At 41.6% G+C, this 27,788-nt stretch overlaps 2 protein-coding genes and 1 long non-coding RNA gene across 5 annotated transcripts; 1 reads left to right on the plus strand and 2 right to left on the minus strand.

Moving 5' to 3' along the window:
- Positions 1-644: 644 nt before the first annotated feature.
- On the minus strand, positions 645-4,470 carry qtrt1 (queuine tRNA-ribosyltransferase 1). The gene is made up of 9 exons (XM_079641961.1): positions 4,043-4,470; positions 3,850-3,918; positions 3,620-3,758; positions 3,318-3,512; positions 2,486-2,624; positions 2,208-2,283; positions 1,981-2,090; positions 1,706-1,790; positions 645-1,245 (listed from the first exon to the last, which is right to left on the minus strand). Exons 1-9 carry the CDS (start codon positions 4,328-4,330, stop codon positions 1,093-1,095), a joined length of 1,254 nt encoding a protein of 417 aa, XP_079498087.1. The 5' UTR covers positions 4,331-4,470; the 3' UTR covers positions 645-1,092.
- A 63-nt stretch (positions 4,471-4,533) lies between these two features.
- On the plus strand, positions 4,534-25,864 carry LOC307014174 (dynamin-2-like). 3 transcript variants are annotated; one of them, XM_079641958.1, is made up of 16 exons: positions 4,534-5,013; positions 10,557-10,630; positions 10,833-10,982; positions 13,159-13,362; positions 13,988-14,086; positions 14,166-14,326; positions 14,429-14,571; positions 16,500-16,635; positions 16,741-16,808; positions 17,393-17,531; positions 19,727-19,813; positions 20,602-20,672; positions 21,530-21,583; positions 22,266-22,317; positions 23,266-23,277; positions 25,660-25,864. In XM_079641958.1, the coding sequence occupies exons 1-16, from the start codon at positions 4,853-4,855 to the stop codon at positions 25,801-25,803; spliced, it is 1,755 nt and encodes a 584-aa protein (XP_079498084.1). In that variant the 5' UTR covers positions 4,534-4,852; the 3' UTR covers positions 25,804-25,864. The 3 variants fall into 3 exon arrangements, with proteins under 3 accessions (XP_079498084.1, XP_079498085.1, XP_079498086.1); XM_079641959.1 differs by lacking the exon at positions 23,266-23,277; XM_079641960.1 differs by lacking the exons at positions 21,530-21,583; positions 23,266-23,277 and having other exon boundaries at positions 4,536-5,013; positions 23,477-25,774.
- On the minus strand, positions 25,489-26,783 carry LOC307014177. The gene is made up of 3 exons (XR_013801177.1): positions 26,493-26,783; positions 25,871-26,055; positions 25,489-25,751 (listed from the first exon to the last, which is right to left on the minus strand). It is a non-coding gene; the product is annotated as an uncharacterized lncRNA (long non-coding RNA).
- Between the last annotated feature and the right edge of the window lie 1,005 nt (positions 26,784-27,788).

The following is a 27,788-nucleotide window of genomic DNA, read 5'->3' on the forward strand; positions in this document are numbered from 1 at the left end:
AAACTCCTATTATTTACAAAACCCATCATTTTCCTTTGTAGTAGCCTACCAAACTGTGTTAGTCATTATGAGACTAGGGGACTATACAAATCACATGTTTAATCTTGTAGGGCCTGTGGTCATAACAAAAGCAGTAATGCAATTCAAATGTGGTGCTTAAGGGGACTGTTGACTCGGAGCCACAGACAACAGGTGTTATTTAAATCAAAACTAAAGATTAATATTAATCAGCAACAGAGCCTCGATAGAGCAGCACCTCAGTAAGCTCCCAACAAAACCGCCACTCAGGTTAAAAGGGATTATTGTCCAATGGAGGACAAAGTAGAGAATAGCATTGAACAATGACTTGATATTCAGATGGATGCTGACTGTGTTGTGATTTTTGGAATGTAATGTTTTTGTGCTTTCCTACTTTTCAGCTCATATTCCTACTGTAATTAAATGATTTGCATGAACTAGATTCAGCTGTACTGCTTTTAACTCTACAGGAAAGCTTAACATATTGCATTTTACAGTCACACTGCTCTGGTTTTGTCTATTTTGCCCTCTGGTGGTCATATTGACACAAGCACACAATCTTTGTGAGCTTCAATTGAGCTTGAATTCATTCATATGTTCTAACAGGCATCTGACAACCACTAGGGTTTAGGGGTTTAGGTTAAAATACCAGAATACAAACACATTTATTTATCTCGTGCCTTTGGCAGAAATTAAACACCAGGTTGACAGGAAGGCAGAACATTTCATTTCCAATGGGTGGGCCAACTTCGTAGCCATGGTAACAACCAAAAGTGTTGGCGCACATCAGAGGAGATAGTTCATGTGTTTCAAACCTCATTTAAACCCCATTCAGTCTCACATTACCATAATGTCTAGTATGAGGACAATTTGCAGAGGCTGAGTAAAGCAGAAGAGAATCAGGCTTCATCTATCAGATCAAAAGCCATTTGCCTCATCGCCAAACAAACAGGCAATTTATAAACAAGTATAAACAAAGAGTAAAAAATAATCATCCGTTAAAAAAAGCCATTTAAAATCTTCCAGTCACTGTTTGACATCCCCATTGAGAGCATGACGGTTGCCTTCCAGGTTTTATTCCAGTGTAATGTTGACGGAGGCGAGAGCGTCCACGGCCCAGCCCGGGTACTGGTCACGAGACGGGAACATGCGCTTCATGAACGTCCGTATAAACTCAGGGAAGCAGCCTTCCATAATGCTCTGTCTCACAGAGCGCATCAGGTTGAGCTGCAAGGAGAAATAATTGGTGGAAAATAATGTGATTATTGATCTCCAGTATACCGTAAGAAAGTTTACATGCTACTACTCACCATGGCAACATTTCAGGGTACCATGTAAGCAAAATTCACAATGGTAAAATGTAAAAAGAAAAAATGTGTGCAAAATTATAAAAATGTCTTATTTTTATTTAACTTTAAAAATAAAGTATTCAAAATAGTGTGCCTAAAAATATATTATTAAGTTTGTCACACGACATGTTTGTGCTCGCATTTTAACATTCATAATCACATAATGTCATTTTAATTTGATTATTAAAGATGATTTTGTTATTTGATTTAATGTAATGCACTTTATTTAGTGGTTAAATGGGTTTGTTGATATATAATATCAACATTCAATATCAGACAATATTCAATATCTAGTTATGATGTGGTTTTATCTACAGAGAGACATTTCAGATACTGACCTGGTAGGCAATGTTGTGGATAGTGACGTGATGCATGGCTGCACTGTCACTCTTAAACAGAGCATGGAGGTAAGCCCGACTGTGTCTGAAAAAGAAAACAGATTTATTTTGTCTCCCAGGAATGCAGTTTCAAACAAATGCATTCAATAAGGTATTCCTGAATCGCCAACAAATCCCTCTTTTATACCAAATAGTGTACATTAGTGCTTTTTTAACTTCATAATTTAACATATGACAGGATGATAAAAACATGTGTTGTTGGTTTATTGGCTTACCTTTTGCAGGTGGGACATTGGCAGTCTGGGTCTATGGGCTCGAAATCTTTGGCATACTGCTTATTTTTTATCTGGAGAGATCCCCAAGGAACCAAGGCTGAGCCAAACCTCTAAGGAAACAAAAACATGACTGTCAGAAAATAGTTTTTCAATTGAAAAGAAAGCTGAATGATCATTGCTAATCAGAGTGTGTGTGTGTGTGTGTGTGTGAGTAATAGAGAGCTTACCGCAGTGCGGGTGGGGAACACACAGTCAAACATATCACATCCCAGAGCAACACACACCACCAGATCCACAGCATACCTGCAGCACATGAATAAATCATCTGAATTATTTAATATTTAACTGAATATTTGTCAAAAGGCAAAATATGTACACACCATGATTATTTTTTAAATGAATATGAGAATAATGATGCAACTGCAATTACCGGTAGATATTTTTTCCAATCATTCAGCCCTACCATAAACACCACAATTCTCATGAAATATTTAAGAAAACGTACCCAACACCCATGAGGTATCGAGGCTTTTTCCGTGGCAGGTGGTCAGTGCTCAGGGTCACCATCCTCCAGAAGTCATCCTTCTCCTCTCCTCCACTCAGGCCTCCGATGGCAAAACCAGGAACATCACGTTGAGTCATTTCTGCAGGAAGGGGATAAGATGTCTCAAGCACAACTTCTGGACCTTATCATCAGTTTCAAACAGTTTAGGAATGTACAATTTACAATAAGATCAGCCAGCTAGAGCATGCATTTCACTAAAGGTTACGGGGCTTCTGCAGCCAGGGCCTTTCAGCTCTGGGCCCCCTGTCTGAGGGTTTCAGAATTGCAGAATTAGAAACATCTTTTTTTACTTCTCAAAAATTATCTTAAAAGATAGCACACCATTTTACTAGTTTCCACCGTGAAAAGTACTTAATAACTTTACTTTAAAATTGATGTATAAATATATATTACTATTATATTTCAGTTTTCTTTGCAAAACTGCCAATGGCTGCCAATTTCCTTGCACAATATATTTTTTATAAAAATCTCTAAATTGCAAATATATGATTGCTCTTCACCTCATGATACTCCCACTCGTATGATCCACACAGACTTTTTCATGAGATAAACATGTTAAAGCTTATGTACATCCATTTATACAAATAATGTAGTAATAGAGCCCCTTTCCAAATTATTTCAAATAATTGAACTGTGGAGCCATTTCAACATATTCTCAGTCTCCCTCCGAATATGCAGATCCCATCCTCCAGCATCATTACAAGATATACAAAGACAGAGATAGAAAATCAAAAGAAGATAAAAGGATCACAACAATGCAAGATCTTATTACCATCTAGACAGGCCTTGCGCAGCTCTGTATTTAGCCCTCCCTGGATGATGGCAAATAGGTTTTGTTTTTCTGGATTTTTATTGGCTGATATGCAGCGGTCCAGCCAGCGAATGGATCTGTGCATTGCCTCCTCCACCCGCGGCCCTGTCACCGTACTGCTGACCACATCATCAAGCTGCATCATGATGTCTGAACCTGGAGGGACACAAAGAAGCATGGGGAGACCATCTATAAGTCACTGGGAAACTGACAGAAGGTACAAGTATTTGGTATTCGATACTCGTTACATTATTTTAGCACACCTAGACTGTTCTGTATGCTGATGGATTTCTCAGGAGTAAGGAGGATCTCTTTGCCATCATAGGGGGACTTGAACTTCACCCCTTCCTCTGTGACCTCAGAGAGCTCGACAAGAGACACCATCTGAAACCCCCCACTGTCCTGTAAGCAGAGGAAAGAAAACACAACATATCAACACAGATGTCGTCACCTACATTGTACTTTTGTGAACATTCATCATCTATGCACTCACAGTTAAAAGATTCCTCTTCCAATTCATGAACCCGTGTAAACCATTGGCTTTCTCGATCAAATCAGGCCCCTGCAGGCCAGTAAAGTTGAAATGGAGAAAAACAATACAAAGTTTCCATGAATTAATCAAGTCACTATTAAAGTCAATTGAGATATCATAACATCTGAAATGCTATTATTATTGTGCTGCCTACCGGTCTCATGCCCAGGTGGTATGTGTTTCCAAGACAAATCTGACAGCCAAGAGCGTCCAGCTGATCCACAGTGATTCCCTTCAGAGTACCCTGAGTCCCGACAGGCATGAAGACCGGGGTGCTGACGGCCGAGTGGGGCAGGATTAGATCACAAGCTCTTGCTTTTGTGACAGGGCATTCAGCGACGATTCGCAGAGTGAGTGGAGAAGTTACGGATAAAGCTTTCTTGAGGGACATGATGTTTCCAGAAGTGTTTGCAGCAGCTCCACACTTTCTGGTCGCAGCCATGTTGAAATGTGACGTGAACGGCAGCAAATTGGAAATCGTCTTGACCAATCAGAGTTAAGATATTTTTTTAGAGCAAAGAACACGCCTTTGGACTATCCAATAAGAATGTCAGTTTAACAGAAGGGCAGCTATGGTAGCCAATAAACTACCTGCTTTCTTTGACAAGAGGCGGGTCTCTACTCGCCGGTTTCGGTCGGATGTCATCTCCTGTCTTACCGGATGGTGTGTTTTGTAGAGGAAGTTTTGTTTTGCGAGTTTTCCGTCCCTTTCGACTGACTGGGTATTTAGTTAATGCACTTAAAAGACCCCGAAATGATATAAGTGTGAATCGCATTACCGTTAACCGTTAAAGTGTTCAAGGTGAGGACAAAAACCGGTGTTGTTTGAAACGGCGGATCTCCACTCTTCAGAGTAACCCGAGAGCACCTTCCTGCTAAGCTAACGTTACCTAGCTAGTTAGCGCGGATAGCTTTTGGGTCTGGTTTGCGTCCTGTTTAAGGGGCTCTCCGAGCTAACGAAGCCATGGGGAACCGGGGCATGGAAGACCTGATTCCCCTGATCAACAAGCTTCAAGACGCATTCAGCACCATTGGTCAGAGTTGTAATTTAGACCTTCCTCAGATTGCGGTGGTCGGTGGACAGAGCGCTGGGAAAAGCTCAGTCTTGGAGAATTTTGTCGGCAGGTAAGTGAAAGTGTCTCACTAAGTTAACATGTTCAATCATCTCCTGGTTTACAAAGTTCCTTGCGTGGTATCACGTTATCACACGGTTTTTAATTGTTTTATTTGACATAAAGCTAAGCCAGCATTACTTGCTCTAACAGCACGTAACGTCAATATGAAGTTACGCACTTGTCGTAAAACTGCCTTGAAAGTCTGATAGTCGCTCCAGGACAGGTTCACCAACTTCACGTACATACGCTATCTACGTGGCTAAGCAGTGGACCTGTTAACAACTTTTAATCAAGTTTTTTGAAACTAGTGCTCAAGTGTTTGCTTATATTCAACAACAGACAATATTCAAACTATAGTACTTGGATAGACATGCTATTTTCTTCAGTGGGCTCTCAGGTTGTTTCCACCATTGCCAATATTTTTGCCGAATGTATTTGCCCTCTTAAACTCTCAGTAAATGTTTTTGTACCTGGTTCCCTCTTTACACTCTGACATTTTAGCATGGCCAGATAAGACATTCTATACAATGTATAACTAATGTTGTTATGTGCATTGCAGGCATTGTTGTTTTGCAATGGTTATCTGTTTCCTTCTATTTATGATTTAATATCACACCCAGAATGTCTCACAAGATTTGTATTTACCAATAATTGTTCTTTGTCTGTAGCTCAGAGCTGTTCATTAGAAGGTTTATTACGTTACATAACAGTTTGTTGTTTGATTAGTATGTTTATTATTTTCAATGTGGGAGAACAAATATGTTATAGAGAAGGTCAGCAAGGTGAAGCTGGTCAGCCAATGCGAGCCACCTCCCTTCCCTTAGGGATGTAGATATTTGCAGCTGTATTTGTATCCATTGTATGTCATGTAATGCACTGCTTTTGACCTTAATGTACTCAGTCTTTCAACAAAACAAGCTCACATCTCTAGCAGACACAACTTCCCTCACCATCTTCCTCTTTTGTTATTGTTTCTGGCTAAACTTTAGGATTGAAAAGAATATGTCCCTCCATTCTCTGTGGTGTGAGGTTTGAGCTACAGAGCTCCTCAACAGGCCATTCCTGTTGTTCTCTCCCACATCAGCAGTAAGTGAGATCACCCTGTAGATAAAGAAACAAAACAAAGTCAATCTGAAGCAGCTTGTTTAGCCGGTTTTCAGCCCATAGAGAGACACCCAGTGTGTCTGGGTGTAACCCAACCCACACACAGGCTGCACACATAGACTGCAGGCCATTCTACAGATAAGAGGAAGGAAGGCATGCAGACAGGCCTTTGCTTATTAACACACTGACAAGAGCATGGCGTAACTGCTCTCAGGCAAGAACACACACAGATTAGACTACCACTCAGCTCACATTAATTCAGATGAGCAGGATTTTGCCCTATGAGTGCACTTGACACATATCAGCTGTAATTAACATGAGACAAAATCACCGCAATCTCAATGACTGTGTGTGCAGCACTAACATTCCGCCCAGCGTACGTCACACACACAATTTGCATATGCTATGATATAAACCTTTGAACGTGCTTTGTCCTTTCATGAAGTATATGAGCGGTGGACTTGAGTCTTTAACAGCTTTGTATCCAACAGCAGTACAGCAGCTACTCTGTGTGCCTATTGCTGCTGTGTAGGTAAACTTGAAGGCAGAAAGGGTGGAACAGTAAACTCATAGCTTCAAGGTCGAGTCTCACTTTAACCTGGAAGCATTTGGGAGGTGCTTCATATCACTATAACAACAGGTGTGCTAATGTAGAAGTGACTCATTGTTGATCTATGGGCTTGTTTAAGCCCAAGAGCAGCCAATAGTAATCCCAATAGCATGCGCAGTCATATGTTGCACAAAACTACGAGTGTTTAGTGTGGCAGCATATTTGATTAGCAATTCTCTACTGTAACACCAGTCTTTCAACACGAGGGCTGAGCTGCTGTTAACGCCAGTAATTATTGCTCTATGGTTTCCCTGGTGGCTGAGGTTTTTATTTTGGTGTTGTGTGTCAAAGGTTTGATTCTTACCGCTTTGTCTGTAAATAATCCATCTTTTAATTTCTGAGGCACCAACAATAGCGGAAAGAGGGTCACTTAGTGCTAGGAACAGACTCATTTCAGACCTGTATATATGTTTACATGTTCCTCTCCTTCTGTCGCTCACCTGATCATATTTAACACATCTGTGCTACGTGGTTTCATTTACTGCTTCTCTTTCTTTAACTGTTCAATGCTCTGCAATCATATTATGCATGTTTGTTGTTGCACCGTTTCTGCTTTACATTTCCTAGCTCTGAGCGAGTAGAGAAAATACCAGCTCATGTTCTGTGTGTTTACTGTCTTTCCGTTGTCATAGTCCGTATTTCCGTCCCCCAGCAGGTCAGGTGGGATTGTGATACCTCGTTGACCTGCGTGACCCATCTTGTGGATGTCATTTGGGCCTCTGTTCCCTCCAAGTTTGTTAGCGCAGACAAGAACAAATTGTCTGGTTGATTTGCGTACTTTGCTGAGCAGAAGATAATCAAATCACTTTAGCTCAACTAACAGCCTCATGGACTTTGATCGTTTCATTTTTTTCGTATGGGCCTGTGTGATTATGTGTTGTTTAGGTTGGCATCAGGGCACCCTAATGAGGACCATTAAGTTCAGCTGACACATTAAAAGTATTTACACTTAAATCAGTTACACATTATCATAATATGATATGTTATTGGCTTGTCTACATCTTAATGCATGCTCTATTGGGCTTTTTAGGAATAATAATCAGGACCGTGTCTCAATTTCTGGCTGCGTTGTGTCATTGTCCTAGTGGCGAGTAAAGACGTCATATCTATGACAGCAAGCTGTCTGGGTGGAGGTTTTTATCAGATCTGTGGCAAGTAGTCTACTGAGAGACCAGGAGGTTGTAAAGCTCTTGAAGAGTTGTTCTATAGCTGTACTACATCTTCTACTACATCATTTTGTTTGATTACCATAATTCTGTGCCACATTAACAACAATATGACCATGTTAGCATCATTCAAACCTTTAAAATGAGTTGCTACCAATGCTATGAGTAGTAGTAGGAGACATGGTGAGGGTTGATGGCATGGATGCTAAGAGGAATTAGAACGGAAATGTCCTCCAGTGTAGAATCTTTTCAGAAGCACAGTGGATTTCCCTGTGAGGAAATAGAACAGACAACCAAAGAACAGAAAGCAAAGGGATTTCCCACTAAGCAGTTGAGTTTTGGTTTTGCTTGAAAAGGCTTTGCTGCTTAGCGATGCTTCTTGGTATACCCACATTGACAGACTGTGGTGCGGGACTGCGGATAGCCATAATTATGCGTTCTTTGCCACACCAGAGAGCCATGGGATTACTCCCACTGAACCACAAACACAGTTTTGTGTACTTTGCCCTCCCGTGAGAGCATAGCATGACATAAGAGTTTCACACACCGGTTTCCGAGTTTGAAAAGGAGCCCCGCCAGGCCTCTGTAGACTGGAGGGAAGCAGGATCAGCTGGAGGCTGTGGATCCTCAGAGTTTCTGTTAGTTTGTAAGAGTCACAGGCTGGCAGGGGGAGGGGAGTTGGCTTTGCCCATCTCTCCCGGTCCTACTCTCTCGTTTTTTTTTGCGTGCAAGAGGGAGGGGTGGCTCACAGACTGATGCTCGTTGCTTGGCCATCCATAATGCATGAAATGATACACAATCTGCTCAGCCTCGTTTATCATTTACAGCCCATCAATAATGGAATCCCGGCCTCGTGCTTCTATTCAATATGCCACTGCTGTTTATCTAATTCTGTCTATGAAGACTGACTGGTTCTTATGTTATGTCTTCTCAGAAGAACATTTGTGAAAAGAACATTTTGTTGTGTGTGAAGCATATCCTTTCCCTTGCTGTATTTTTGTTCTGAATCCTCCCTCCCTTGCTCCCATTCCTCGTCCAGGGCTTTCTATACCGTCGGCTGGCCGTGTGAACAAATGTCTGCATGCTCCACTTTATGTTCATGACACAGCACCAGCGCTGAACCACAGACCTGGGGATTTTTGCTGATGTAAGGAACATCCAGAACGTTCCCCTCTGTTCCACCACAGGACTGCATTATGTTGTATGTAAGCTCCTCTCGTTTCTCCAGCCCTGTGCCTGACACATTCACAGTCTGAAGTCGCTGCCATGGTACCATCAGGCCTGTGGGTCTGGCAGTAGAGAGGAAAAGGAGAATGGGTTGGTGACATGCTCAGCTCTGCAGATTGTTCAAGTTCTGGGTGTAGTGATTAGCCCCAGATGTAGTGAGTGGGCTCAGCAGCAGAGAGGCCTTCAGAATTTGGAGGAGAGTGCACTAGACTGGGTTGAGGAGCCTCAATTCAGTTCTGACTAAGCAACTTTGGTCATGTGCCTGTTAAAAATTCTTCAGTAACCCTGTCACTTTAAAACAAGCCAACTGCGAGAGGTTTCTCATTGTTTCCTACAGGTTGGTGACTCACTACCAATAGCAATTGCCCCTTGTTTGTTTACTGTTATTTCATGCTCAGTGCAGTTGCATTACCTTGTGTTGTGTAATGAAGCAGCATGATGCAGGTTTGCAGCCGAGGATGTGCACACCGCAAGACACTGTCAAGTCTCAGGCCCGAGCCTAGTGTGGTTAAGGCGTTATCATGGTCCATAGGTCTTGTGTTGACACAGCCTGATCTTACACAAAAGCTAACAGCCAGAGGTCAGCTAGGCCTTGGCTTAAATTAAATGGGCAGCCAATTTATCAGCAGGGAGCAAGTTCATGGGTTAGGGTTAGAAAATGAAAACAGCCACTTTACAAAATCTCCATCACGAACCGGTAATCCACCCTAAAGCAGAATTTAGATTTTGAATATCCAACAATAAGAGAATTCAGTTTCAGCAACATTAAACTTGAGTGAGACCGCATCTGTGTCAGCAATTACACAATGTTTTAATGTCACCCACTTAAGAGTTATACAAATGTTTTCAGTGCTCTATGAAACTGTGACAGGATTTATTTTTGTATTACCATGGATGCTTTCACAGTGTTGTAGGATTGGTTCCAATACTGTCACACTGTCTGTGGAGCAGCTCTACAATTTGTCTGAGCTCCTGAATCCATACATTTAAAGTGAGGAATATTGTCAATACAACATCTGTAAATTACATTTTAGGGTGGATTCCTCCACTATCAGTGAGAGTGGGTGTGAATTGACCTATGAAGCTCTAATGATGAGAGAAAATGACTTTGTCACATTTGATTTGTTGTGAGACGAGTTGGGGGGCCTGAAATACCTCATGCCCATCTATTTACGAGAGGCCCCGCTGCGAGGAAATGAACATTGGTTGTAATGAATAATTGAACGTCCTTTCTGTCGCTTTCTCTCTTTCTGTCGCTTTCTCTCTTTTCCTTTCTTACTTTCTTGTAGGATTTATTTTCTTTTGCTATGTGTCTCTCTCTGTCCTGACCTGCCCGTGTTTTACCCAACATGCCCCTCTCCTTTTTCGATTTCTTCCTTTTCATCCTTTGTACTCTTTACAATTCTGCCGTTAATGTTTCTTCCTCTGTCTACCTTTCTCCCTCAGGGACTTTCTTCCACGTGGAAATGGCATTGTTACCCGAAGACCTCTCATTTTGCAGCTGGTCAATAATACCGCAGGTGAGTGTGCCGGCCACAGCCCGTCTCCTTTCATCGCTGCCCTGCACATGGCCTCTCGGTCACAGTGCCTCCAGCTAGAGCTCACTGTCTGCTATTTGCTGCCTTCATCTCTTTAATTTAATATTCTCTCTCCCCTGTTCTCATTGTTTTTTCTCTCTCCCTCTATGCTCTCTTGTGTATGTCACTCTTCCCCTGTGTATAGAATATGCTGAATTCCTGCACTGCAAAGCGAAGAAGTTTGTGGATTTCGATGAAGTGCGGTCGGAAATTGAAGCAGAGACCGAGAGGATAACAGGCGCCAACAAAGGCATCTCTCCCATCCCAATTAACCTGAGGGTCTACTCCCCCAACGGTAATGGCACACATCTTGTTGAAAAACACACAGTGGTAACACTTTGTCACTTGGCTTACTACATGTAAAGAACATTTGCATATTATTTGACAAGATAAATCGTATTACAATGTGATGTTGCCCACCATCATATATTTTCACATACTTATTTTTAAACGTATGGTTGTATAGGGTTATAATAACTAGGGATGTCCCGATCACCTTTTTTTGCTCCCGATCCGATTCCGATCATTTGATTTTGACAATTTGCCGATACCGATTTTTCCCGATCCGATCTTTATGCAATGCATTAAGAGGAAAAAAAAGAAAAAAAGCATTCAAGTTGTCCCTTAAGATTTTTTTTAAAATTTAAATTGGATATTCTATCCAACATGGATATAGCTTCTTTCTTTCACAGCAGCATTGGATCAGTTCAGTTGTGCAGCATTGGATCAAAACAAAATAAAGCTTATCAGTGCTCCTTAGCTTACTGCTACAATTAGACACTGCGCCCTGCCCACTCTGTTGCCAGATTTGAGAGAAATAAGCAACCAGGTCTATGAAAACAAGCCCTAAAGAAGCAACACATACATGATGTTGTGTCATTTGAAACCAAAACTAAGGCCTCAGGATCACTTTAAGACTTGAACATGGTCATTGTTGTTTTGTAACATTGAATACAACATTTAAAAAAAGTATTTATAAAAAAAAAAAAAAAAAAAAAAAAATCCCAATCCCCGATTTTTTTCTCCCGATTCCGATCTTTTGAAAATCACGTGATCGGCTCCGATCCCCGATCACCTGATCGGATCGGGACATCTCTAATAATAACTGGATCGTATCAAAACCAATATAGTTCAGTATCTTGATCTTTGAGGTATTTAAAGGGGACCTACTGTATCATGCGAAATGCACTTTTTGATGTCTTTTATAAATAATTATGTGTCCCATGTGTGTCGGGGAACTCACACAGTGTCAGAAAATAAAACCCTCTCTTTTTTCCTCCGTACATAAATCTCTAAAAACGGGGGTACAACGGAGCTGATCCAGATCTGGGTCCGATATGACGTAATATCGGAAATGTGGACCCACGGCACTATCAGAAAGTTTCAGAAATAACCCTTGATAATCCATGATATGGCGTTTCATCACGGCAGTATTTAGTTCAGACAGTAGCTGCAGGGTCCCACATGAGCTCAGCCCCCTCCTTTTTTATTTTGTATAATTATTTTTTAAAGCTTTATACCCAAAATCAGCACTTTTGAAACAGAAAGTGAAATAGAGGGATATGAGGCATGGCTAGAATGTGTGATCTGTTTGGTACTTTGAGCAAAACACTTCAGAGACATGTTTTTTATATATCTGAGACCTATGCTATTGCCGAAAAATAGCATGATAGGTGCACTTTAAGTAATACTGTAAGCAAAATATCTATAATTTTTCTCAGTTCATTTTGTAAACATGATATATCTAATATACCTATTACTTTATAGCATGATAAAGTATCTGTATTTTACACCTATAATACCGCAGAGCAATATTTAATTTTGCCCCTCTCTGTCTACAGAGAGCCCTTTAGATATTAATAAAACAAACTTTAATGCCACTTTTGTAATGTTCTAAGGTTTTTTTGTAATACACATCACTGAATTGCTGTCACAAACTATAATCTATTTACCTCCCCATGGAAGCTGTCAAACTTGTTATTTTTCAGTTTATTTATTTCAGTAAATGCAACACTTAAAATAAAAACTAAGAGGGCGTTTATGTTTTTATTAAGTCGAGACTGTTTTACGACCGCAAATGCCTGCCTCCCCAAGTGTCTCGTTCACAAGGTGAAAGCTTCCCCTACAAACCACAGACACACAATAACATGATTGAGGCCGATTGTGTTTTTATGAAAAGGAAGGAAAATGCTGTTGTCACAGGAATACTATATTTATCTTGTCATGTAAATATAAACACCACACAAATTCTTAACACAGTGGTTGTCTACTCCTAGTTAATTATCAAGTTCATTTGTCAAATCACACTAATCGAACAGCTTTGTTCACAAAATTACAAGAAAAATATTTCTTGATTTGATTAATTAGTTTTTTTTTGTTATGCCACTACATTCTGCACTCAGTCTCATTTACTTAATTTGAGCTGATGAAAAGCATTTGTCATCCCTACGACTTCTTTCCACGCCACTCAGTGCTGAACCTGACCCTGATCGACCTCCCGGGAATGACTAAGGTTGCCGTTGGAGACCAGCCCGTAGACATCGAGCACCAGATCAGAGACATGCTCCTGCAGTTCATCACCAAGGAGAGCTGTCTGATCCTGGCCGTCACTCCTGCCAACACCGACCTGGCCAACTCGGACGCTCTGAAGATCGCCAAGGAGGTCGACCCACAGGGTGAGCGCATAGCTGTAGATTCATTAAAAGGTCAAAGAGCAGGCCCATGAACACAACTCTCACTCGAATACTTTTTTCTTAATGTCAACAAATATTGATTTACGGAGAATATTGTGTCAGTATAAATCATGCTGTGAATTTGAAAACCACTGACATTTTTTGGACATGACTTAGATCTGGAGTTATTGAACATGTTTGGATTACACAAATACACAATGTTACAAAACTACTGCTGGAATCTAATTCTATAAACAAATTGTTGATATTGTAGCCTTATCTTTATCATGTAGAAATATCAGGTTTAATCAGAATGAATAGACATGGAAATCAGCTGTGCAGCAATCCAAAGCTGATTTTGAATTTGAATACCACTGTTCTGAATGAAGCTTTGAACTTTTGCTTTTGTTTATTATACATGCTAATGCTATTTGTCACGTTTCTCGAGTTACAAAATCTTTCTAGCTGTTTCTTAGACAAGCCTCTGCTAGAAGAAAAGTCAAAGACACTCAGATAATTATTCTGTGTATCAGTCATTTCCCTCTGCATTATTATAGAAGGGAACAATGTTATGATTTACGATTAATCAGTTTAAGTTGATGTAATAACACTTTATCATTTGCTGCAGGTCTGCGTACTATTGGTGTTATAACAAAGCTGGACCTGATGGATGAAGGGACGGATGCTAAGGAAATCCTAGAAAACAAACTCCTACCACTGCGTAGAGGTGAGTTTTATACACAAAAAAACACATTCTCAGACTTAGTTTTTGACTGTAGAGTGACTATTTGTGTTGTTGTGTGCAGGGTACATTGGTGTGGTGAACCGCAGTCAGAAAGACATTGATGGGAAGAAGGACATTCGTGCCGCTCAGGCAGCAGAGAGAAAGTTCTTCCTGTCTCACCCCGGTTACAGACACATAGCAGAGCGTATGGGCACACCACATCTACAGAAGGCACTCAACCAGGTTCCCCATCAATTTTTTGTTGTGCAATCGCAATGTGTACTTCACTTCCTTCCATGCCCTTTGATCTTTGAAATAACCCTAGTTACTACCCTCTGTCTCTAGCAATTGACCAATCACATCAGGGACACTCTGCCTGGACTGCGCAGTAAATTGCAGAGTCAGCTCCTTTCCCTGGAGAAGGAAGTGGAGGAATACAAGAACTTCCGTCCAGACGACCCAACACGCAAGACCAAGGCCTTGTTGCAGTGAGTGATTCAGAATATTGCTGCTTATAAGAATGTAGCAACCATTAGGTCATTCTTAAACACCTAGCATAACGTGTTGAGTAGTTGGCCTACAATTGATGATGTTGAGATTAACTGTTTTGGAACAATTCACATTCACTGTTTTAGAGTTAAAGGTCACCTATTATGCAAAATCCACTTGTTCATGTCTTTTATACATAAACATGTGTCCCCTCTGTGTAAAGAGATTCTGAAAGTTTCAGGAAAAGAGATTCTCTCTCTTTTTGTCCTGATCCATTTATATAAAAACCTGTCTGAAAATGAGCTGATCAGATATTGGCCACTTTATGATGTCATAATGATGTTTTGACTTCTGTAACCTTTAGCCAATAACCAAACAAGGTAACCCCCCCCCCCCCCCACCTTATCCCCTGAATCTCCTCCTAGAGCACCATTGTGTTATTTTTAGCCAAATATCTTGCAGAGGGGCGTGGGGAGTGGCACCTTATTTTCATCTAAAGTAATGGCGCTTTTCCACTGCAGGACCTAGCACGGCTTAGTACAGTAACCATTATGGTTAGGCCTTGGTAGGCCAGGCTCACTTTATACTGCATTTCCATTACAGTTTAGTACCTGGGGTAGTAACTATAGTAACGCAGTGTAGGCGGGGCGATCGGCTGTTCGGAGGGCGGAGCGACTCTGTATAAAACTGTCATCTTCGATGTGAACCACAAAACCAAAACATCAGCCCTTAGCTTTTAGCACTCAGAGCTCACAGCTTCTTATATCTTTTCAGAAACTAGACAAAAGTTAAAAAAGTACAAACCACAGACTGTCTGTGTCATGGCGAATACAGTAGGGCTGTCCCGAATACAATTTTTCGGGCTCCGGATATTCGTTAGTAATCAGCAGCGAATATTCGTTTCGTGCGGGGGGTGCGTAGTAATCAGCGGCGAACCGCTTTGACGCGTGTATTTCGGTTTATTCACGGCATTCTTTTTGTTATTCTACAGTATTGTTGTTTTATAGTTATTTGTTAATGTATATAACCCAAATTGTGTTCTTTGAAATTGAAAAGGATATTGCATTGTGTGTGTTACTTTCGTTGCAGTTGTATAGTTAGTGTAATGGCTTGGTTAATTGGCTTGGCTTCCTATTTTGTATGGACATGCTTTTATTTTGAAGGAGAGTTAGCTCTGTTGACAGGAAGTTGTTGTTGCTATGGAAACAACGTGACGGAGATTAATGGAGAAAAAGTCATATCTACATATAAAGACGGAGAAAGTAAACGATAACGTTTATGGTTAAGTGTTAGCACCCCCCGAAGAGGCACAAGCTCTTACGTTGATATTGGATATTTCAATCAATTAAAAAAAAAAAAAACGAATATCTGAATAACGAAATTGAAACCCGAATAGTACTCCAACGAACGAATATTCGGATATTCGGGTACAGCCCTAGAATACAGTCGCTGATTTATTTATGTCTGTTGGCTGTTGTTGTGAGTGTGGACGGAGCATATACAACGTTAGCTTAGTCTGATCGATCCGATTCAGAAAACACGCATTTTAAAAGGTTTTTCGCCTGCCGTCTTGTCTACAGACCGGTATCAGTATGTTGTTACTTCGGCATTATTTTTGATACGTGTATTACAATTAAATCACGGTCAAATATGTTCATTTTGTTGTAGTTGTAGCCCCCTTGCCAGCGATTCTCCCTGACCATTCAGCTGTTGAGAGTGTATACGTCACTAGTTTAGCATATTCAGCTCGGTTGTTGGCCCGGTATGAACTTCGATTTTGGAGGGCCAGAAAAAAGGTGAAAAGGTAGCCCTGAGCCGGAACTACCCCTAGTGGAGTTAGCATTACTCTACAGAACAGGGTTTTTTGCTGGGATGTTCAAGAAGCCTCAAGCTATAGTTGTAATATTTTGTGTTTGACTCTGATCAGGATGGTGCAGCAGTTTGGTGTGGACTTTGAGAAGTGCATTGAGGGCTCAGGGGACCAGGTGGACACCAACGAGCTGTCCGGGGGCGCAAAGATTAACCGCCTCTTCCACGAACGCTTCCCCTTCGAACTGGTCAAGGTAAGTCTGAAGGGCAGTTTTTACAGTGTTTTGGTTTTCACAAAGATTTCAGTATTTTAAGATTTGTTAAAAATATAATTAGCATCTTTTTCCTCTTTCTACCAGATTGTGTTTGATGAGAAGGAGCTAAGGCGAGAAATCAGTCACGCAATCAAGAACGTCCATGGTGTCAGGCAAGTGGAACAGCAACAAAACAAAACTGCCTCACTTCCAAAGAAGCCCCCTACAGAGCTTAATATACATGACACTGCTGTGACCACACACTTGGATTCTTTCCCCTCATACAAGTTTTTCTAATCAATCTTTGCCATCACAGGCTAAAAGTACAAGTAAAAGTGTTTTATGTTATTTTTGCAATGTGTTTCCCCCTTTTCTTCTTTGTCCCGCTGTTAAATATAAATCCCCGTATCTCCTCAATTCAGCACCACCCACCATCCTTTTCTGTTTCTGTTTGATGAGGCATTCATTTAAAATGAGGTTTTGTGTTACATGTGTCTTAGCGCTAATGAATTATTCCCTGTCTGTTATCATATCTTGTTTGTGGTTGGCCTTATTTGACACTTTATCTTTTCTCCACCTGTTGTTGCTGTCGGCATGTTAATAGTCTCTTCGTCCATAACCTCAGACCTCTTCAGTCACCTTTTTTTTTTTTTTTTGTACCTAATCATCAGTCTATTCATCTGTTTTGTCGGCTTACCCGTCTGTTAACTGTCCCATCTGTGTGCCGCTGTGCCTCTGTCTCTCTGTGCATCCTCAGAACGGGGCTGTTCACTCCAGACCTGGCGTTTGAGGTCATCGTGAAAAAGCAGATCGTTAAGCTGAAAACGCCCTGTCTCAAATGTATCGATCTGGTCATTCAGGAGCTCATCAACACAGTCAGGCAGTGCACCAACAAGGTACTGCAGGTGTCTGGCATATCCCGACCCAGCCGAGACACGGGGCAGGGGGCGACATGGGGGTGTGGGAGAGGGTACGCTGACCCAGAACTTAGCCAACAGCTTCCTGCAATATCCCAGAAAGATCAGTTAACTAAAAACAAAAGAACGTTCTGTGCGGTTTGCCCTCAGCCCAGCCCGGCTCCATTAGCCCCGTGCAGGCAGCGCTGTCGTGTTGTGGAGTGTTGTGACGGGTGACGTGTCGTCGTGGATACAAGATGTTTCAAGGACTCAACCTGTCTGAGCATCTCTGGTTTCTCCTGGACAAGCTGCAGGTCTCATAGCTCAGTACACATAGCCAGTAAAACATGGATTAGTCTTAGGCATTAATTTGGTATTGAGTTGTAAGTGAAATCTCTGCCTTATTGACGCAATTTTAGAGGAACTGGTTTTTCAGGGAAGAGGATGTGAAAGACCTGTGGCTTGTCCTTCTGCACTGCTTGGTTTGTTTGTCTGCAACTATAAATCACTAACTAAACAAAGACTCTATTTCTTGTCTTTCTCTTTCCTGGCTGTCCTCTTTTTCCCCTTTCTGGATTTTCTTCTTCTTTTTCTTTCTTATTTCCTCCCTTTTTTCTCTCTCTACCACCACTCTGCACTCTGAACCCCATGACCTTTCAGAACGGGGCTCTTCACCCCTGACCTGGCTTTCGAGGCGATAGTCAAAAAGCAGATCCTCAAACTCAAAGAGCCCAGCCTCAAATGTGTGGACCTTGTGGTGTCTGAGCTGACCGCGCTCGTCATGAAGTGTGCTGTTAAGGTAACCAGGGACCCCCCTGCTGGGATGATGGCATGACAAGAGAAGGAATTCCTTTTCTTTCGAAATGTCTACCTCTGTCATCCTAGTAAAAAGATCACCCCAGTGAAATCAGTCCCATTCCCACCCTTGCCATCCGTGCCCACTGCTTCCAATGTGTGTATCGTCCCATCTCCACTCTTCCCGCGTCTGGAAGTCCCCATACCATTCAGATTTAGTACTGACTTAAAAAACACGATTTAAATTTCAAACACAAAACATTCCATCAGACAGCTCCCCCATGTCGTCTGACCTCAGTATCATTGCTCATTAAAGCATTTAAATATTTTCCATTTCCACATTGCTTCCTGGTCTGACATCCAGCTCTTTGCTGAATGTGATAGAAAGGGAGTGATTTTAGTAAAGAGATGTTGATACTAATAGCCAATGCATGCGGTGGCAGCTTGAATGAAGGGTTTCCATAGCAACGGTGCTTCACTGCCATCTTGTGGACCAATGGAGTCACTGCACACTATTGTATTATTGAACATACACACTGGATGTACATACACACTTTCCCCTGTTTATCTCTCCCTCACCCCATTCTGTCACTTCCCTTTCTCATCTTGTCTTCACTAATATCAATATTATCAAAACTCTGCCATCAGTTAGAGATGACGGTCCTGAATGCATTGACATTGCATACAATTAAGACATTACTCTGTTTGTTTGAAAGGTTTCTACATTGATATTCTAAACAAAATGCTTCCTCAAAGTTACAATGAGTAGGGTTACAAAAATGTGTGAATGTAGAAACTCGTACATGTTCTTACATTCATCAATTGCGACCCCCTAGAAGTGTGCAGCCTGTGTGTTTCACTTTTCTTTAGTCCTCAATCCTCTAATCTCAATGTAACAAACATCAGATCCCAGTCACCCATCCAAGAAGAAGCTTACACAGCACTGAAAAAAAAAATGCAAATATAGTGAGGTGAAACGGCAAGCACACAACGCTCGTTCCACATTATGAGTCAATCTGTAATTGGCTTTCAATCCCTGGAGAGCTCTTTAAGCCCATGGCAAACTCGTAGCATTACGTTGTTGGTTTTTAATTTATGAAGTCATCCCTGGCTGATGGTAAAAACCTTATCACCTTTTACAACAGATGGTCATTGTGTACTTAGTCTGTTTTATGTGTGTTGGTCTGTAGTTGTTTGGATATGTGTGACAATGAAATGTCACTTGACTATCTCTTTCCCTTTTCTTTGTTCTCTATTTATTCTCACTCCTGTTTCTCTCTGATTCTTATTGGTAAGTGTTACTAAGCTCAAGCTCACATGCAAGTGTGTGTGCGTGTGTGTGTGTGTGTGTGTTTGTTCTCCGTTCAACGCTGCAGTAATGTGGTATGTTGCTTTTTCAGCTCAATTCTTACCCAAGGCTGAGAGAGGAGACTGAGAGGATTGTCACCACCCACGTGAGAGAGAGAGAAGGAAAGACCAAGGACCAGGTGAGTCGATGGGATGTTGAATAAATGGACTCTCAAGTGCCTTCAGGCCAGTCTTTCATGTTTATCTTTTTCATATGCGGAAAAAAATACAGTAAGAGCTCCAATCTACAATTCATATGTGGCCCTGCTAGAAATATTGTGCTGGCGGGAGGAAGATACTTCCCCTCTTGTTGCCCCTTGGAAGGGGGAGGCAACACGAAGTAGACGTGGGCACGTGTTAGCTTATTGATCCATATGCAAGCTGCCAGTGAAACATAACAAAAGAGATCAAATAAAGTGTTTAGTTTCTAGTGTCAGTATGTTAGCAGTCTCTTTAACTTAGTTTGTGCAGAGAACCAAATAAACCACCATTTTATAAGCTGTAAATTGGTTATTTGATCAACCTTCAAATAATTGTACTGCATTAGCACAGTTTGTATTAAGTCTTTCAGTTTTCTTCAAATGAAAACATAAAGGTTTACACATTTAAATGTCTAAAAGAATTCTGAAATACTTGAACATTTTGAAAGCATTTTTTCTAGAACTCATTATTTAAACCAAAAGTAAGGCAGGTAGATTCGTAGGGATTATAAACTGAAACTTATAGAATAAGTCATATTCTCATCTGCAATTTAAAAGAACATAGGGAATATCAGTCTATATTGGTATAGCTATGCATGTCTCTTAAATTGTAATCCCTCAAGGTGAAGTATTAGTCGTGTGAACTTGCTCTCTCTTACTGCCCTCTGTAAGTGACGTTTAATTGAGAGCTCTCCATCCTAATCATAATTTTCTGGTCTCTAATCAAGGTTCTGCTGCTGATTGACATTGAGCTGTCCTACATCAACACCAATCATGAGGACTTCATAGGCTTTGCTAAGTATGTACACCCGCCTTCTTTAGTCCAACTTGCAGCGTGTTTCCAGAACCTGAAGTCTCAGTACAGGCATCGTGAATCCGATTAACTCCGGTTTGCCCGTTGTCTGAAGTGCACTTGTGATTCTGTACATTTAGAAAGGAAAAGAGCTGTAATCATGTCACTACTAGCCACAAAGACATGTGGAACCCAGCTGCTGATTCAGAAACAGGTTCCCCACCGCATCACTTCTTCTGAATCAAAGTGTTGCTTATAATTAGCCACATGTTGTAAGCAGCCGTGCTACAGTGTAATCTAGTATGCTAATTAGTCATCCAGCCACATCAGAGCATGAGGCTCCCTTGGGGGATGTGGATGCCATAATGATAAAGGTCACATTAGTTGCCCACCTCTCCCCCCCTTTTCGCATGTAACAATAATACTCCTCTAAACAAAGCCATCATGTCATGCTCGATTACTTGCCAGATAAACTTCCTGTCTGCTGCCGACTGTGTGACCGCCATGATGAAGAATGCGTACTGTACAATGGAGGGTGTTGATGTTTTACTGCATTTGCAGATAGCTGCTGGTGTGCACTTGAAACACATTTGCACACGGTAAAGCACTGTTTTTGTGGTTTATCTCTGAGCGGTTTAGACTTTGTGCTTGCGTTCTCGTAGTCTAGTGTAGTAGCATGTAGTCCAGTCCCCCCCCCCCCCCCCCCCCCCCCCCCCTGAGTGGGTCGTGCCGGTGACTGAGTAATAAAGCACGCCGCTTGTGTGTGTGCGGGCTCATGCTAGCCTCTGCATGGCGAGCGGATTGCAGTAATGTGTTGGAGGTTAGCCAGGGCTGTTTAACGGTTCTCATGACGTCACTTTCAGTCTTGACTACAGAAGGCTGGATGATGGTAGCCCCCCAGTGTTCAGCAGCAACAGGTGGGCTAACTGAAGGCATGTAGGGTGGTGTGTGAGTGAGAGGGGACACTTTGACTCTCCATGTTGTTAGAAATCTTCTGCGGGCAATGTTCAACTTCCTGTATGTGTGTAGCCGTATATATTAGCGATTTTAAGATATACATCAGCCCAGTAATAGGTCATTTATTCCAATGATGCTATCCATTCTACCAGGAAACACACAGTAGAAGAATAACAACAGCATGCCTAATAGAGTCAAATATGTCATTGTCAGTCTGGATGTTTTTGAAAATGTCACAGGAAGACAAGAAATATTTTTTATGTACATATTAAACTAAATAAATGTACATTGGAAGAGTCTGAATTGTTTTTGTTGCGTTTAAAAAAAAAAAAAAAAGAAGTGATATCAGTTACATTTTGTCTCTGCTTTGAAATATGAAATCCTCCATCTTTGGTCACGACACCTTAGCCTTTCTCTCCCCCCCAGGCGTGGCTTATATACAGGTTATTCACTTTTTTGAAATACACCAATGTGAAATGATTGGTTATCTGGTCATTATCACTCATGAGACGCAGATAAGTGTTGCAAGACATTTTGTGCACGCCTTGTATATATTTTTAAATAACTTGAGACGGGTTGTGTTTGTTGTGCTTTCATCAATCATATTTATTGTCTTTTCTGTCCATCTGTGTGTAATGACAGCGCCCAGCAGAGAAACACAGCTGCAAACAAGAAGCGGCCCATACCCAACCAGGTAAGTCCTATCACCCGGCTCTGGCCTTTTCAACAATCCCAGCTTTAACCTACCTTGACTGATGTCTCCCATTACCAGCCTATTAGTCACCCATGTGAATATATCTCACTTCAGAAGTGATTAAGCTCATCGCCATTAATCTATCGCAACCTATCAAACTGTTAAAGATACCTCCACTGTTAATCATTTGAACTACTGATTAACGCCGGTTCCTTTATTTCTAATCCTCATATGGAACGGGCTTGTCCACACAGCTGGTACTTCTTCTTTTCTGTTTTATACAGACTGATATTAAAGTATGTTGAATTTCGATGTGTGTTGCTAAAATCCTGAAACCTGATTTTGAGACTGCTAACCAGCGTTAGAGATTCTGGTTTCAGTGAGGGGAGGGTTTCTTTAATGAAGCGAAAGAAGACGCAGCTTCCATCCTTCAAGCTGTTTTTTTCCCACGACTATATTAATTGCTGTTTGCATGTGACCCAGGCATGTTGTTCTACTGCGAAGCAAAACGTAATCACAGGATGCTGTTGGTTGTTTTGTTGCCTGGCCATTAACCCACAAGCATCTTTCGAATGGAGATTCAGAACGTGCATGGACACTGCATCGATCAACTGAGCAACAAATGACATAACCAAATGTTTGTATACCTGAAGTAATTCTAATTGCATGTAACTCTCTTGCCCTGTCTCTCTTTCTCTCTCTTTTTCTCTCCTGCCTCCACCATCTTGGACTACTGCTTTCTGTTTCCTCCTTTTTTTTCGCTCCCCTCAAACATATCATTCCTTACCCCTTTTTTCCATCCTTATCTTGACCTCTTTTTCTCTACTTCCTCTCTCCTTCCAACTCTCCACTTGCTCCCTTTTTCCTCACCTCCCATCTCTCATCTCTTCCTTATCTTTGCCTGCTCCCCTTTGCTTGAATTTTCCCTCACCTTCCTTTTAACTGCAGGGTGAGATTCTGGTAAGTACCCGAAATATTCTAACCGCGCTCTGCCGGGGGCAGCAGGGGTAGGCCGTGCAGGAGACTGAGGCCAACACACAGGTCAGCCAGTATGGTTAGGGTGGAGAAGACAGAATGCTGAGAGACAACAGGACAAACGGCTTCCTGCACATACAGGAATGTATACCTCACCATAATGAGTTGTTTCACCCCTCTGCAGCTTGGCGTACTAGGAGAGGTCCAAGAGGAGAAGGTAGAGTCTCCAGATGAAATTCATATCAACATCAATTCTAGCTTTAGCACGCAGTTACCAGTAATTTGGAACTGACTAAACAGTAACACACGGCAGGTTCACTCGTAATTCTTTGTTTAGTTTATTAAGACAGTAATTGTCTTTAATTGGACACATCTGGGTTGCTACTAACATTTCACTTTTTCTCCACCCAATATTTTTAAACAGGACATTATAATTCCAAGAGATTATTGCACCTGGCAATGCTTTGTGTTTCCTGTCAAGGACCTCAGAGAGAAATCCTCCATCACTGACCGTGGAGTGGCGTCAGTTCTCATGTCTTAGGCTTTATACCTCTGCTGCTGCCTCGTGCATTGTGAAAGTGTGCCTCGTGAGAATCGTCCCTAACATCGCTGGGGTCGAAACGGGGAGGGAGTGGGAGGGGGGGGATTTTAATCGACAACACAGTAAACATTTTGATTCTTTGAAATCTTCTTTGCATTAATTTGCAATGATTTCTTTTTAAAGTACATGTATGTAAAAAACCATTTCCCTCTAAAATGACATACATATCCAAAAACCCACCAGTCTCCACGTTCCTAATGAGTATTTCTGTATTCAGAGCGAATCAAATTTGTTTGTAATGTCGTATGGGGACTGGTCATGGCTTTGGGATACACTCCAATGATTTCAATGGGCTCGTTTCATTGTAATCATTCAAATGTTGTTTTCCTTTGGAGTTCATCTCAGAAGTAATCGTACACCTTAAACAAATACGTGTGACGCATACATCTACAACCATCTTGGCAGTTGTCATCTACTAGCAAAAAGTATTCAAACTAAAGCATCTCATTATCTCCTCTTTCTTAATGTCAAAAACATTTCCCTCTGACTTTAACAAAGTGGATTTCAAACTTTAAAGTCGTTTTTCCCCGCTTGTCTAACTAATAATGTTATTGCCTCCTCATGTTTATGTTGCTGTTGGAACTAATCAACATGTTTTAACCCCGTCACTCACCCTAGTCCTCTGTTGGATGGAGAGGGAGTGCAGAAGAATAAAATACTTTTCTCTTAATAATAATAATAATAATAATAAATGGGATTTATATAGCGCTTTTCTAGACCCAAAGACGCTTTACATTATGAGTCAGGTTGACAAACAAAACAAGAACAAAAACACAAACAAAAACAGAAAAGCAGTCAGGAGGATGTTGGTTCCTCCTGACTGCTTTTCTGTCTTAGCAGTAGAACACACTTTTCACAGATAGACATATTGTACTTTAAGTGCATGGCGGTGTATGTGGGGAGAAAATGGAGGCACAGAGCTAAAAGGGCTCCTGCATGGCCTATGCTCTGAACTCGGCCTCTTAGTCTGGTGTATTTCCTGCCTCCATCTCCCATGTTATCGTTTCACTTTATGTCTCTTTATTAAGGTCTGGGAGATTATCTAACTAGCCATCTCTCTATATCTATTACTTTACCCCATTCTTCTGCACTCATTTCTCCTCATTTGTACTTAAACAGTTGTCCTGTTAACCCCACTAACGCTGCTTTTTAGAAAACAACTAATACATAGTCTAGCTTTAAAAGTAATTAATGCTTTTTTTTTTTAAAACAACTAATACATAGTCTAGCTCTAACTGACCCTCCGACACCAACATACCACCGTCGCCATTTGCTCTTTGACTCTGAGTTGAGGCTCTGGACACCATCTGGTCCTGTTTGTTTGTTGGTTTAAAGATTTATTTTCTGTTGAAAAAGAACCACTTTTTAGGATCTTCAATCAATCCATTTGTTCCCTTTTGTATACATTTAGCAATGTAACACACAGTATGTATTACTCTGCATGCATTACTGTCCCTTTGATCACTTCATGACGTTTAATAATTTTTCCCTTTAATCCTCACTATGATATGCATGTTTACTTAATACTAGACTCATTACATGTTGAATATTAAGACAATAAGATAAAATAATACCACGTATACAGTGAGCCAGCAGGTAAGAAGGTAAGGTTTTATTAGTGTCAGTCACATCCCAGTACACCTATGGGGCCCTTATGTCACCAATGAATAAACTTGATTGATAAAGCTGTTTTCCTTCGCCCTCCTGTTGTCCCTCTCCCCCCCATCACCCTTTGCTCTCCCCTATATCGTCTCCTCCCTGTGTAGGTGATCAGGAAAGGCTGGTTAACCATCAACATCAGCATCATGAAGGGAGGCTCCAAGGAGTACTGGTTTATCCTGACTGCAGAGTCCCTGTCCTGGTACAAAGACGAGGAGGTGAGAGGCATTTCTGTGTTCCACTGGAGATAAAGATAGCTCAGACAAGGTGACATGATAAATAATGCATACAGATGAATATGTAGCAGAATTAGAATACATTTTCCAAGGTGGAGATTTGGCAGCTGGAGGTGTGTGCGTCCCAGCCCAGCCTAACCAATGTGCAGACTACTGTTCAGCTGTAGCCTGATGAACAGGTAGTCTGAACACTGGGCAGGCGGGGGGGTTAGGATGACTCTGATGGGAGGAAAGACCCCGAGGTCATGGCGGCTGCAGGTCGCTACCCTAGGACAGTAGGACAGAGGGCGCAGAGAGCAAACATTAGCCCAGTGGAGCAATCGCACATTTTGAAAAAGCCACGTACATAGAAAGTGACTGATAGTATCTGGAGCCATACTGCTGAATCATGGTTATACTTATTATGTTAATAAACGTTTCATATCTCAAAAATAACTTTTATATAACAAATCTAGCCTGCACAATGTTTTCAACCAATTGAAGCAAAGAAAATCAAGAGAAGGTTGGCTGCATTCCGTCTTCGCTAAATAACTACAGTATGTGCACACTCGCCTCTACCATTTTTTCAAATGATTTATAGTATAGACATTTTCAAATAGTGTATGAAAGATCGATGAAGTTATCATGATTCAATCAAACGGTCAGTTTAACTCACGACTTAACATTTGAAAACAGTGGTTTAAAGTGCAAAAATCTTTACTCACCGCTCTACCTTCTTCCCAAGGCCTCGGTCGTGTCCATTCTTAAAGCAGAATAAAAAGACCACTAAAGAAACCACTATTAACCACGGGTTAAGACGACCTCGAGTCCAGTGGCCTCGGTGTGTCCCAACACTAACCGACACGGAGCATTTTGCGTCGCTCGCCTTTTTGCGAAAGCGAAGAGAAAGAAAGAGAATGAGAGAGGGAGGATGGTGGAGGCAAACTGACGTGGCAGGCGGGCTGAAATGTTCCAGCCGGGATCTGACTTTGGAATTTGCAGGAAATCGTACTGGGTTACGGGGGCCAGGGGGGGGGGGGGTGATTATGTGTGTGTACAAGTGTGCGTGTGTGAAGCCGCTTGTCCACATCAGTCCGCCTGAATCTTTCAATATTAAGGCGGTTGAACATAAATGTGTGTCTGCATGTCTTTGCACTCACTGAAATCCCATATATGTTTTTTCAACTTGTTTGTTTGTCTCTGCACGTGCAGTTAAATATTGGACCGTGTGTGTGTGTGTGTGTGTGTGTGTTGGGGGTGGGGGATTGTGTGGAGCTGTGAGTGATGTAACTGTTGGGCCTGCGCCGTGCTCTGTGCAGATGTAAATGCTTCCAGATGTCTCTGCTCAACAGTGAAAGCTGGCACCCCATCCCCCCCAGAATTCCCTCATGCTCCTCCTCTTCTTCCTCTCCCCCCATCATGCATTTCTCCATCTCGCCAGCCTGGTGTTGGTCCACACCACACAGTGAAAAATGCATTCCATCATGTCTTCTCATTGGCGGAGATCTGCAATAACAATATACACGATGTATCACTTATAGGAGATGTCACTTCTTTGTGTTGTATATTCCAGGTTTCAGTTTTGCTCAACATATATTTTGTCCGCCTCATGCTAGGAGAAAGAAAAGAAGTACATGCTGCCCCTCGATAACCTGAAGCTCCGAGATGTGGAGAAAGGCTTTATGTCCACGAAGCACGTCTTTGCAATCTTCAACACCGAACAGAGGTCAGACTTAGGTTGCAAATGAAAACCTGTGAATGCGTATGTGCCTTAACTTTTGTGTGCATGAAGTTTGTCCTTTCAAACCCTCATGTTGTCTGTACAGAAACGTCTACAAGGATCTTCGCCAAGTTGAACTGGCATGTGATTCTCAAGAGGATGTGGACAGCTGGAAAGCCTCTTTCCTCAGGGCTGGAGTTTATCCGGAGAAGGACCAGGTGTGTTTTATAAATTAATTGACATTGTTTTTAAACCTAGAGTAAAGAACATGTGTCTCCTTCCTGTGGCAGTGAGAATGATT

This window comes from Notothenia rossii, assembly GCF_949606895.1.
Source record: "Notothenia rossii genome assembly, chromosome: 8".
Lineage (NCBI taxonomy): Eukaryota > Metazoa > Chordata > Actinopteri > Perciformes > Nototheniidae > Notothenia > Notothenia rossii.